This window comes from Panthera onca, chromosome F2 (assembly GCF_046562875.1).
Source record: "Panthera onca isolate mPanOnc1 chromosome F2, mPanOnc1 haplotype 2, whole genome shotgun sequence".
Classification (NCBI taxonomy): Eukaryota; Metazoa; Chordata; class Mammalia; order Carnivora; family Felidae; genus Panthera; species Panthera onca.
Window position 1 is genome coordinate 103,892 of NC_138356.1, and position 13,365 is coordinate 117,256.

At 39.9% G+C, this 13,365-nt stretch overlaps 1 protein-coding gene across 1 annotated transcript in view; it reads left to right on the top strand.

Annotated features, from left to right (window-relative positions):
• Positions 1–12,526, top strand: part of POTEA (POTE ankyrin domain family member A) — an 84,394-nt gene extending 71,868 nt beyond the window's left edge. Inside the window, 1 exon segment of the mRNA XM_081792283.1 lies at positions 12,332–12,526. Coding sequence (XP_081648409.1) covers positions 12,332–12,526 — 195 coding nt within the window.
• Positions 12,527–13,365: the final 839 nt, after the last annotated feature.

The window sequence follows — 13,365 nt, forward strand, 5'->3', positions numbered from 1 at the left end:
TTGTCACTGGGGTATTAAAGTCCCCTGAAATTAACACATTCTTATCAAGAAGGTTGCTTATGATTGTGATGAATTGTTTTATCTTTTGGGGGGCTCCCGTTTTTGGCGCATAGACATTTTTAATTGTTAGCTTTCCTGATCGATAGATCCTGTAATTATTATATAATGTCATTCTTGATCCTTTAATATATAGTCTTTAATTTATTAATTTATTAAATTAATAGTCTTTAATTTATTAACTTAAGTTAAATTAAATTTATTAAATTAATCTTCAGCCTTTAAATTTATAGTCTAGTTTGCCTGATATCAGTATGGCTACTCCAGTTTTCTTTTGAGTTCCAGTAGCATAGTTTTCCTTCCCTTCTCTTTCAATTAGAAGGTGTCCTCAGGTCTAAAATGAGTCTCTTGTAGACAGAAAATAGATGGGTCTTGTTTTTTTATGCATTCTGATACCCTATGTCTTTTGGTTGGAGCATTTAGTCTATTTACATTCAGTGTTATTATAGAAAGATATGGGTTTAGAGTCATGATCTCTGTAGGTTTCATGCTTGTAGTGATGTCTCTAGTACTTTGTGGCCCTTGTAACATTTCACTCACAGAATACCCCTTAGGATCACTTGTAGCGCTGGTTTAGTTGTGATGAATTCCTTCTTTTTTTGGTTTTTTTTTTGGGGGGGGGGTGGAATACCTTTATCTCTCATTCTATTCTAAATGACACTTGCTGGATTAAAATTCTCGGCTGCATAGTTTTTCTCTTCATCACATTGAAGATATCCTGCCATTCCTTTCTGGCCTGCCAAGTTTCAGTAGATAAATCTGTCACTAGTCTTATAGGTCTCCCTTCATATATTAGAGCATGTTTATCCCTAGCTGCTTTCAGAATTTTCTCTTTATCCTTGTATTTTGCCAGTTTGACTATATGTGATGCAGATCGATTCAAGTTACGTCTGAAGGGAGTTTTCTGTGCCTCTTGGATTTCAATGCCTTTTTCCTTCCCCAGATCAGGGAAGTTCTCAGCTATGGTTTCTTCAAGTATACCTTCAGCACGTTTCCTTCTCTCTTCCACTTCTGGAATCCCAATTATGCGTATGCTATTACATTTAATTGTGTCCCTTAGTTCGCTAATTCTCCTCTCATACTCCTGGATTTTTATCTTTTTTTCTAAGCTTCCTTTTTTCATAATTTTATCTTCTGATTCACCTATTCTCTCCTATGTCTCTTCAGTCTGAGCTGTTGTCACATCCATTTTATTTTGCACCTCACTTATAGCAATTTTTGCTCCTCCTTTTTCTTAGTCCCTTGATCTCTGTAACAATAGTTTCTCTGTTGTCCTTTATGCTTTTTTAATCCCAACTATTAATTTTATGACTATTATTTAAATTCATGTTTTGTTTTATTGCTTAAATCGTTTTTGATCAATTCGTTATCTGTCACTACTTCCTGGAGTTTCTTTTGAGGAGGATTCTTCCGTTTCATAATTTTGGATAGTCTCTGGAGTGGCGCAGAACTGCAGGGCACTTCCCCTGTGCTGTCTGGAATAACTTGTGTTGGTGGGCGGAGGCACAGTCAGACCTGATATCTGCCCCCAGCCCACCGCTGGGGCCACAGTCAGACTGGTGTGTACCTTATCTTTCCCTCTCCCAGGGGCAGGACTCACTGTGGAGTGGTGTGGCCTCAGTCTGTGCTAATTGCTCACTGCTAGGTTTGTGGTGATGCTACTGCAGGATCTGGCATATTTGCCGAAGCAGATCTGCAAGGTGCACAGGGCGGAAGGGCAGGCTTAGCTCGTCTGCAAGATTTTTGTCTTGCACTAATTTCACCTAGCATAATACCCTCCAGGTCTATCCATGTACTTGCAAAATGCAAGATTTCATTCTTTTTGTTTGCCGAGTAATTATCTCTCTCTCATATAGATTAGATATAGATAGATATAGATATAGATATAGATATAGATATAGATATAGATATAGATATATAAAGAAGATTATATACATATAATCTTATCTTCTTTATCCATTCATCCGTCGATGGACGTTTGGGTCCTTTCCATCCTTTGGCTATTGTTGATAGTGCTGCTATAAACATGGTGGTGCTTGTGTCCCTTTGAAGCAGCACACCAGTATCCCTGGATATTGCTTAGCAGTGCAATTGCTTAGCAGTGCAATTGCTGGGTGATAGGGTAGTTCTCTTTGTAGTTTTTGAGGAACCTCCACATTGTTTTCCAGAGTGGCTGCATCAGCTTGCTTTCAACCATTCATTCTTTAGTAGGATGTTCTTCAGTCTCCAAGTATTTCTCTATCCAAATATTTTCTTGTGGTTGATTTCAAGGTTCATAGCCTTGTGGTCTGAAAATATGCACGGTATGATCGTTATCTTTTTGTACTTGGAGAAGGCTGATCCATGTCCCAGTATGTGATCTATTCTGCAGAATGTTCCATGTATCCTGGAGAAGAATATATATTCTACTGCTTTAGGAGGAAATATTCTGAATATATCTGTTAAGTCCATCTGGTCCAGTGTCTCACTAAAAGCCATTGTTCATTTGTTGAATTTCTGTTTAGATGATCTTTCCATTGCTATAAGTGGGGTATTGCAGTCCCATAGTATTATGGTATTATTCTTTAGCTTCTTTATATTTGCGATTAGTTCATTTATATATTTGGGTGCTTTCACATTTGGAGCATAAATGTTTACAGATTTTAAGTCTTCTTGGTGGACAAACACCCTTAAGTATGATACATCTTTCTTCATCTCTTGTTACAGTCTTTATTTTAAAGTCTAGATTGTCTAATATGAATAAGGTTACTCTGGCTTTCTTTGGTGACCATTACCATGATAGATGGTTCTCCATCCCCTTTTTTTCAATCTGAAGGTGTCTATAGGTTTAATGTGAGTCTCTTGTAAACAGCATATAGATGGATCTTGTCCCCCCCCCCCCCGTTACCTGTGTATTTTTATTGGAATATTTAGCCCACTGACTTTTAGAGTGAGTACTCAAAGATATGAGCTTATTGCCATTATGTTTCTTGTAAACTTGGAGTTTGTGGTGGTGTTTTCTTGTGCTTTCTAGTCGTTGGTGTTCTTGGTCATTTTTTTTTCTTTTTTCATTTTTTCACCCCCCAGAGAGTCCCCCCGAAATTTCTTGAGGGCATGTTAAGTGGTCTCGAACTCCTTTAAATTTTTTTTGTCTGGGAAAATTTTAATCTCCTTTTATTTTGAAAGACAGCCTTGCTGGATTAGGAATTTTGGCTGCATATTTTTCTGATTCAGCACATTGAATATTTCTTGCCCCTCCTTTCTGGCCTGCCAATTTTCTGTGGATAGGACTGCTGCAAACCTGGTCTGTCTTTCCTTGTAGTTTCCTGCCTTTTGATGGTTGGCTTTTGTTGAGTCTTATGGGAGTCCTCTGTTCTTCCTGTGTTTTGAAGTCTGTGCCTTTCCACAGGTAAGGAAAGTTATCCACTATGATTTGCTGACATAACCCTTCTACCACTTTTTCTCTCCCTTCATCTTCTGGGACTCCTATGATTCTGATGTTTCTTTTTAATGAGTCACTGATTTCTCTAATTGGTAATGTTTTTTTGCATTATTGTCCCTCTTTTATTCTGTTTCAGGATTCTCCATAAGTTTGTCCTATCGCTGATTTCCTGTTCTGCCTTATCCATCCTTGCCGCCGTGGCATCCATTGGAGATTGCACCTCAGTTAAAGCATTTTTTTATTTCATCCTGACTAGCTTTTACTTCTTTTGTCTCCACAGAGAGGGATTATAACCTATTTTCGGCCTCAACTGGTATTCTTATTATCGTGATGTTAAATTCTGGGTCAAACATCTTGCTTGTTCCTGTGTTGATTTAGCCCATGGCTGTCTTTTGTTTCTGCTGTTTCTTTTGGGGTGAATTCCCGTTTTGTTGTTTTGAAGGAAGAAAAGGAATTAATAAGGTAAAAAATTAAAATTAAAAAATTAAAAACTACACACACAAATCAAAAAAATGCTACACCCTAGGTGTGTTTTTTTCTGGCTATTGAACTTGATAGATTAGATTAAACATGAGGGGAAAAAGGAAATCTTTGGAAAATTTGAGAAAATGAATATATTGAAATAAAATGAAATGAGGGATGTAAAATAGAATTTGAAAAGAAGTTGCAAAAGTTAAAAAATATAGCAGAAAATTAGCGAAAAATATTTTTAATAAAAATGACAACAAATATAATTTTTTCTCTTTCTGTATGAAGAAAAAAAAAGATTCTAAAAAAGAGAAAATTGTATAGATGGACCAGCGAATAGACTGAAAAACAATTGATATTACATTGTTTTCCCTTAGAAGTCAAACGAAGAATTACTTTGTAGTCCATAAACTAAGCAGGTGGAGAGAGATTTGTGTTCCTGAAAAGTGAGTTTGGCCCATTTAGGCAGGGCTTAGTGTAACGGATCTGTTCTCCACTAGATGGTGCTGCTTAGCTTACTGAGGTGGAATATTGTGGCGCTTGTTGGTGTGTATGCACATGCATGTGAAATTTGAAAATGCTCTCACCCAGCTACCCAATCTCTAGTATCGGAACTCTGTGTTCTTCCCAACCGGCAATTGCACACCCATCCTTTCTATTTTCTCTCTACTCCCCATTTAACATTATTCATGACGAAGCCTTTAAGTTTCCAGGCGCCGCCTCCCTCCTGAGTTTCATCTAAGATGCAGTTTTGTTTCCCAACCCCTCACTCTGAGGCACTGCAGTTTTGATCTGCTCAGATCCTCTGGGGGATGGTCTTACCGAGCAATGGCTTGTTTCCAGCCACACCCAGGACCATGTTGCTGCCAATGCCCAGATCTGTGGCTGGGTGCCAACCCGCCCCAGAAAACGTTCACCTGATCCTGTAGCAGCGACATTTCAGGGATTATGGCAAATCACCACACATCTGGCACCAGACTTCACATTCAATGACCTTGTTCCAGCAAGAGCGAATGTGTTCACTGGGGTCTCCTGGGACCAAGTGGCCACACAGCCTCTACCAAATGTCCTTCCAGCAGTGGAACCGCTTCTCCATGGGTGGCCCGAGGACTTCCCAGACCCCACTCTAATCCTGGGGATTTGCCTTTCCCACCAGAACACTGCCAGGTATTTTGCTGTGGAGTTTCAGACTGTGTACTCCCCCTGTTTATAGAGTGTTAATGGATTTTAGCCCACTCATTTCTCCCTTTGTATTTCAGTCCCTGTGATGCTTTCCACTTTTCCTCTATCTCTCTGGCTGCTTTGAAGGGGCTGCTTTTCCCGTAAGCTCCCCCCATCTCTGTCCTCTCTCCAGAAGCCAAAACATTTCCCAGCACTCTGCAACTTCCCCCTCCCCCGTTCACCTATTTGCACTGTGTACCTGCTGAGTTCTGTTGTTTAGGTTATACAGATCATTGTGTTAATCTTCAAATAAGTTTTCTAGGCGTGCAGGATGTTTCAGTGTTGATCTAGCTGTATTTCATGGATGCAAGACATACAAAAAACTTCCATGCTGTTCCACCATCTAGGCTCCTCCCCTAGTTGGCTAGGTTTAAAGAGCAAAGTTTGTAATTTTTTGGTCATAAGCATAAGGTTTAGATACCACAAAGCCCATATCTCTACTAAAAACTTTTAGCCCATCGTGTTCTTACCAAGCAGAGTTTTCTCTCTTGTAAGCCCAATTAAATTATACCATTGCTCTGCTTGACAAGCAGGATTAGCTTCCCTTTATCTCGTAGGTTGGAGGATAAAATACTTAATAGGGTTTTATACTGTTCAACAAATCTTCCAAATCTTTACTCTTGCCTGTTCGTTCCCCGTCTTTTCAAGCTGCTTGGTCTCATTGAAATTCCTACGTGCTAATATTAAATAGGGGGTGGTGCCGCCCTGCTATCCTACTGCATTTCTCTGTTCCACTCACCTACATGACTGATCCATAACCTTCCTTCATTCCTCCAATCTCTAATACAACAGTCTTTATTTTTTAATGTTTATTATTTTTGAGAGATAGTGAGAGAGAGATCAAGCAGAAAAGAGGCAAAGAGAGGGGAAGACACAGAATTTGAAGCAGGCTCCATGCTGTGGGCTTTCAGCACAGAGCCCAACACAGGGCTTGAACTCATGGACCGTGAGATCCATGACCTGAGCCAAAGTCAGTTGCGTAACCCACTGAACCACCCAGGTGTCCCTCTAATAATACATCAGTCTTTGTCATTCGTCTCTGATTCCTTTCTTCTCTATTCCACTGAAAAAGCAGATTAATTAGTATGTATATCTTTCTGCTCCTAGAGAGGAATTGTCCATGCTCCTGCCCGATGCCAGCTCCTCCAGCCTTACATTAGATCCCATTAGATTCACGACCTTCAATTCCTTCCCCTTTCCTTAGGATGTTGGCAACTCTCACCTCCTTGGCATGGTCAATTTTCCCCTCTTGACTGCATCATCCCCCAAAGCATATAAACATGTTTTTTGCTTTTCCGCTAAGAAAAATATTCCTCTCCTGATCCCATTGGTCATTCTTAGATCCCATTCCATGTTTCTATTCCCCTTTCTCTGCCCAAAACCAGAGATATATTCATTTTTGCCAGTTTCTCTCATCCATGACCTCTAGAATCTAGTAAATTAGGCTTCTTTTTTTCAACGTCACCAAAGACCTCCATATTGCTAAGTCCCTTGGGCAATACTAGACTTCTTTATTCCCAGTCTTCATCTTACTTGACCTATCATTATTTAGATCAATGCAAATGTTCATTGTTAGGGACTGAATGTTTATGTCCTACCCTGAATTTATATGTTAAAACTCTACTCTCCAATAAGATGGTATTAGGAGATGGGACGTTTAGGAAGTAATTAGGATTAGATGCAGTCCTTAGGATGATGTCTTTAGGGATGGGATTAGTTGCCCTTGTAATGAGTCATAAGAGAGCCTACCTCCTTCCTCTGCTTCTGCCACGTGGGGATACAAAGAGAAATATGTACCCTAGAAGAGAGCTCTCACCAGAACCTGACCACGATGCTCCTTGATCTTGGTCCTCTAGAATCGAGAACTTTGAGAAATAAGTTTGTATTGTTTATAAGCCACTCATGTGTGGTATTCTGTTATATTAATCAGAACTGACTAAGACACTCTCCTTGAATCAGCTTCATCACTTAGCTTGCAATATACCACATCGATCAAGTCCCTTCTACCTCAGGGTTTACTGGTTCCTGTTGTCTCCCTAAACCTTAAATATTGGAAGAACCCCATCTCAAACCTTACAGCTCTTCTTTTCACTGTTACCACTCTCTTAAATACTTTTTCCCCTGATGATCCTCAAGTTTAAATCACCAGCCCAGACCTCCCCGTAAACTGCCATCTCCTATTTCTCCACTTGATGCCTTTGCTTGTATGACTAACAAACCTCTCAAACACATTATATTCAAAACCAAAATCGTGATCCTCCTACAACCTTCTCGTTCCAAATTCCTCTTCCCATAGTAAATATAAATTCTGGGACAGCTGGGTGGCTCACTCAGGCATCCGACTTCAGCTCAGGTCATGATCTCTTGGTCGTGAGTTCAAGCCCCATGTTGGGCTCTGTGCTGAGAACTCAGAGCCTGGAATCAGCTTTGGAGTCTGTGTCTCCATCTTTCTGCATCTCCCCCACTTGCACTCTGTCATTCTCTTTCTCAAAAATAAAGAAGCATTACAAAAATTTTAAAAATATATATAAATTCTACTTTTCTATGTGTAGGCTTTTAATATCTTGTAGTTTTTTTGACTCCCCACTTTGTTTTATACCCTACCCTCATATCCAGTCTGTCAGCAGGTACTTTTTGCCATACCTTTAAAATATATCTAAATCAGACTTCTTTTCATCCTCTCTGAAATGACCACCCGGGTCCAAACTAGATTCTTCATCTAGAGCATTGTAGCTGTTTCTCACTGTGATCCTGCTTTATCCTTTTTGACTCATAATTTGATCATAATTTTAACCCAGAAGCCAAAATGCTCCTTTAAAAACTGAAGTATGACTATGAGACTCTTCCACTCATAATTCTGCATTGTCTTCCAGCTCTCTCAGAGTAAAACCCAAAGTCATTACACTGTGGCCTATGAGATCTTATAGTATCTGCCCCCATCCTTGCTAGTCTTTGACCTTAGATGATTGACCTGATTTTTTTTCTTGCTTTATTGAGATAAAATTGACAAATAACAGGTAGGTTCAAGATGTACAATGTGATTTGGTACAAATATATATTGTGAAACATATATCACCATAGTAAGGTTGGTCAACACATCCAACACCTCACATCATTACCTGTTTGTGTATGTGGAGGTGGTAAAAATACTTTATTAGCAACTCTCATGTACACAGTACAATATTGTTAACCGTTGTCTCCATGAGGGACAATCCCCAGAACTTACTAATCTTATACTTAAAGGTTTGTGCACTTTGACCAACATCTTTCCAACCCTAGCCCTTAGCAATCACCAGGTTTCTCTCGTTTTCTATGAGTGAATATGACTTTTTGAGAATCATAAGTGGTATTATACAAGACTTGTCTTTCTGACTTTTCACTCAGCATATTGTTCTCAAGGTCCATCCATGTTGTCACATATGGGAGGATTTCCTTTGTTATGGCTGAAGAATATTTCATTTTATATATGATACTCATATTACATATCATATATCCATATGATATACCATATATATAATATATAATATATATAATATGACATATATTAATATGTATGCATATAATATGTATGCATATATAAATCACACATACACACACATTTATTTAAACACACACATATATACGTGTACCTATACATTTTTACATGTAAACTTACACACATATACACACATCTCATCTTCTTTATCCATTCATGTCTTGGCTATTTTGAGTAATATTGCAAAGAACATATGGGGTGGATATCTCTTTGAAGTAATGATTTTGTTTCCTAAGAAAATAAACAGATTTAGTTGTAAATCCAGACTGGGTTTGCTGGATCATGTGGTAGTTCTATTTGTTTTAAGTTTTATCGTTTGTTTTTTTTTGGTTTTTTTTTTTTTTGTTTTTTTTGTTTTTTTTTTTTTTTTATGCCATCTCTACATCCAGCATGGGACTCAAACTCATGAACCTGAGATCAAGAGTTGGATGCTCCAATGACTGAGTAAGCTAAGTGCCCTGGTAGTTCTATTTTTAATATTTGGAGGATCCTCCATACTGTTTGCCATAGTGGACATACTCATTTATATTCTTAACAGCAGTGCACAATTGTTCCCTTTTCTGTACATTCTCATCACTTGTTATTGCTTGTCTTTTTTTGTAATAAGAATCCTAACAGTTGTGAGACAATATTTCATTATGTTTTGATTTGCACTTTCTTGATGTTCATGATGTTGAGCACTTTTCATGTACCATGGTGTATCTGTGGAAATATCTTTGGGAAAATGTCTATTAAAGTTCGTTGCCCTTTTTTAAATTGGATTATTTGTGGGTTCTGCTATTGAGTGAAAGCGGTTCTTTATATATTTTGGATAGTAACCACTAAAAGGACATATGATTTGTAAATGTTTTCTCTCATTCTGTATGTTTATATTTGATTTTACTGAGTTTCCTTTGCTGTGAGATGCATCTTAGTTTCATGTAGTTCCACTTAATTTTTATTGCTTGTGCTTTTGGTGTTACATCCAAAAAATGTTGTCAAGACCATTATTAAGGGCCTTTTCCTGTTGGTTTTATTCTAGGAGTTTTACAGTTTCATGTTCAAAATTTAAGTACTTTGAATTAATTTTTGTGACTAGTATAAAGTATGAGTTCAATTTCATCCTTCTGCGTGTAGCTAGTTTTTCCAGCGCCATTTATGGGAGAGGCTTTCCTTTACCCAATGTATATTCTTTCCTTCTTTCTTATAAGTTAATTTACCACATATACATGGTTTATTTTGGGGATCTTTATTCTGTCGGTCTATGTGTCTTTTTTTATGCCAGTACCATAATGTTTTGATGCTGTAACTTTGCGATACAATTTCAATAAGGAAGCATGATGCCTCTAGCTTGATATACTTCCTCAAATTGATTTGGCTCTTTGGAACCTTTTGTGGTTCCATACTCTTAAAGAACCAGGCTGGATCCCTGGAGGAAAAACCAAGCAACACTTGGAGATCTTGGTGGATCGGAGATTTATTTAAACGGGCGGGCTCAGAGGAGATTTTCTCCAAAAATCTGAGCACCAAATGCAAGTGGGGAGAATAATTTATAGTCCTCACCTTCCACATCTGTCGGAGCTTTCCCATGAGCAGCAAACAAAGGAAGAAGAACACAGAGGAAAGGTGTCCAAGCCAGAGACCAGACAGAGTCCATTTTAGCCCCATTATCTTTCTTTGGCATACTTTATTCACTTGTGCAACAATACAAATTTTATAAGTTTTTTTTTCTACTTATGTGAAAAGGCCTTTGGAACCTTGATAGAGATTGCATTGACCTAAAGAGGGCTTAGGTACTATGGACATTTCAATGGTATTAATTCTGATCCATGAACATGAGCTATCTTTTCATTTTTTTCTGTCTTCAATAATTTGTCATCAAAGTTTTATAAGTTTCTGTGTACAGCCCACTGTCTCCAGAAATGTGGGTGCTACTGGGTCCTATAGAATATGTAGATCCTTCAAATGTCCCACTCACTCATGTAGTGGCCCCTGTGGCCAAAGAAGAAATGGGGGAAATTTCCTCTGATGCCTAATATACAGACATGTATAGCTGGGGAAACCTACAAAGAGGAACTCAAGTTGTTATTCAAGCCAATACTGACAGCATTTAGATGGAAAAAGGAACAAGCTAAGCAGTCACTGGGCTGAACTCAGAGGGGTTTCACTGGTGATCACTCATGAGCTATAGTAATTAACCCTTTACACTGATAGGTAGATGTTCTAAACATCTAGAACACTCGGTTCTAAGCCCAGTGGTATCAGGATATGGTATCAGGACATTTGGGCTCACCTGCAAGAGCCTGACATGATCCTCACTGTTTTCCAAGACCTGGCTAATAAAACTGGTCGGTAGAAAGGAAAAACAGAATATTAAAGGAGATTAAATTATTAACGGGTAAAACGACGTTGGCCCAGTGTACTAATGTTCTGTCATAGACTTTAATGCATTTGATTGATCAAACAGTAAGGTCCGTGCCCTCATATGCCAGACTAGGAACCCCTGCTGAGGCACCCAATATTTTAAAGGTATAGAAGTCTAGGGAGATAGTTATGGCGGTGCTGAGAACACCAAAATGTGTTTTCTACTGGAAATTGCCATGGGATGTCCCATATAATAGGTGAGTTACTTTGTATCCCTGGGTGAGGGGAATCTACTCAATCTCTGATGGGATCCTGTTGTTCTGCTGAAAGGCAGACCTATGGAAATTCACTATACCTGTAATGGAGCATAACACATTGAAAAAGGGGAGAAAATGGGGGTCCTCGTCTGGCATATTCTGCCCCAGTCTATATTCTCATGCCTAACAGTGCTGCTTCCTTCTGCCGACATGTATGGAATGCAAAACCAGGTTAAGTTCCTAAAGCTGCTGGTGTCCCTCTCCTTCAAGGCCATAACGCACTGACACCCCCTGGCAATCAGGAGGCTGATCCCTAGCCTGGGTATAAGCCCTAGCAACTACTCTGCAGTACATACAGCAGATTAAGTGAAACTACTGTAGAGCCTTGGAATGGATGGAATGGCATATTGCCAGGATTTGCCCTTAAAATACAGTGACTTGGTAAATGTATGAACAGCATGTACTATGTTTCTTTCTTTCTGTATTTCTTTTCTGCTGGAGCCTTTGTGATTTCTCTATAAAATAAGATCACATTATTTGCAAATGGGTGATTTTACTTCTTCCTTCTTGATTTGGAAGATTTTATTTTTCTTGCCTGATTGTTGTAGTAGGACATCCAATACTACGTTGAGTAGAAGTAGTGAGAGCGGACACCCTTGTCTTGCTCCTGATCTTATAGCAAAAGCTTACAGATTTGACTACTGAAAGTGATATTTGCTGGGGGCTTGTCATAAATATCCTTTATTATGTTGAAATAAATTTTATATCAAATTTATTGAGAATTTCGAATTTTAAGTTCTTTTTCATCTAAGTCCTCCAAGTCCCTGGGTAAGTGGTCAAATATGGCCTGGGCAAGAAAACACTGACATCAGCAACCAAGGTGACCTTGTCCTTTGATTCTGTGAATGAACTGGCACTAAATGCTGTCCCTCAATTCTTCCTAACACCATTGGAGAAGACTCTGGGGCCAGAATCTCCCTCCTGGTTCCAAGGTCCCTGGCTGACTCCTTATGCCTGTACAAAAACTAGGACAAAGAGGTCAGGGGGTACACTCCTGTGTCCGGCTCTGCCTGGCTTTCCCATGCCCTGATGGAGGGTGTTAGGATGTCCCTGGAAGGGGACGACCCTCTCGCCAGGGCGCCGCAAGAAACTGAAGGGCTACCAATCACCAAGCGCCAGCACAACCCAACGGAGATCCCTGAACAGCGCGCTGGAACAAACTGAAGGTCAACCAATCACCGAGCACCAGCACAATCCAACGGAAAGCCCCGAGCGTCTCTCAAGAACTAACTGAAGGTCAACCAATTACCGAGCAACAGCACATGGCACGAAAGACCCACCCGAGCCTAAACCCGGAACAGTTACAGCTTAAAAACCCTACCCCTAAATACCCAGGCGCGACTTCCCTGATTCCCTCCTTGAGTCACGGAACCTCGCCCGGAACTAATAAAGCCTTAAACTGCAAAAATTCTTTTGTACTCCAACTCCTATCTTCACCCCGCACAACGCTTGACAGTAACAGAGGGTAAAGCCAGGGCCAGAGCTATTGGGGTGGATGGGGAAGGGGGAATAACCACACACACACACTTTCTCTCTCTCTCTCACACACACACACACGTTACAACCTCCTCCTGCCATCTGCAGCTCTCCCAGCTGCTGGCCTGTGATCCTGAGCTGACCCTTCACTCCGTCTGTCCTTGAAGACTGAGATTATGGGAGGATGAGAAAAAAATGGGTAGAGGGAGCTGAGCCTGAGGTTGGGGGAAGCACATATTGTCTCTTGCTCACCCACCCCAAGAGTCACTCTTGAGGTGTCCCCCTATGCAGCTGCTCTTTTTTTTTTTTTTTTTTTTAATTTTTTTCAACGTTTTTTATTTGTTTTTGGGACAGAGAGAGACAGACAGAGCATGAACGGGGGAGGGGCAGAGAGAGGGAGACACAGAATCGGAAACAGGCTCCAGGCTCTGAGCCATCAGCCCAGAGCCCGACGCGGGGCTCGAACTCACGGACCGCGAGATCGTGACCTGGCTGAAGTCGGACGCTTAACCGACTGCGCCACCCAG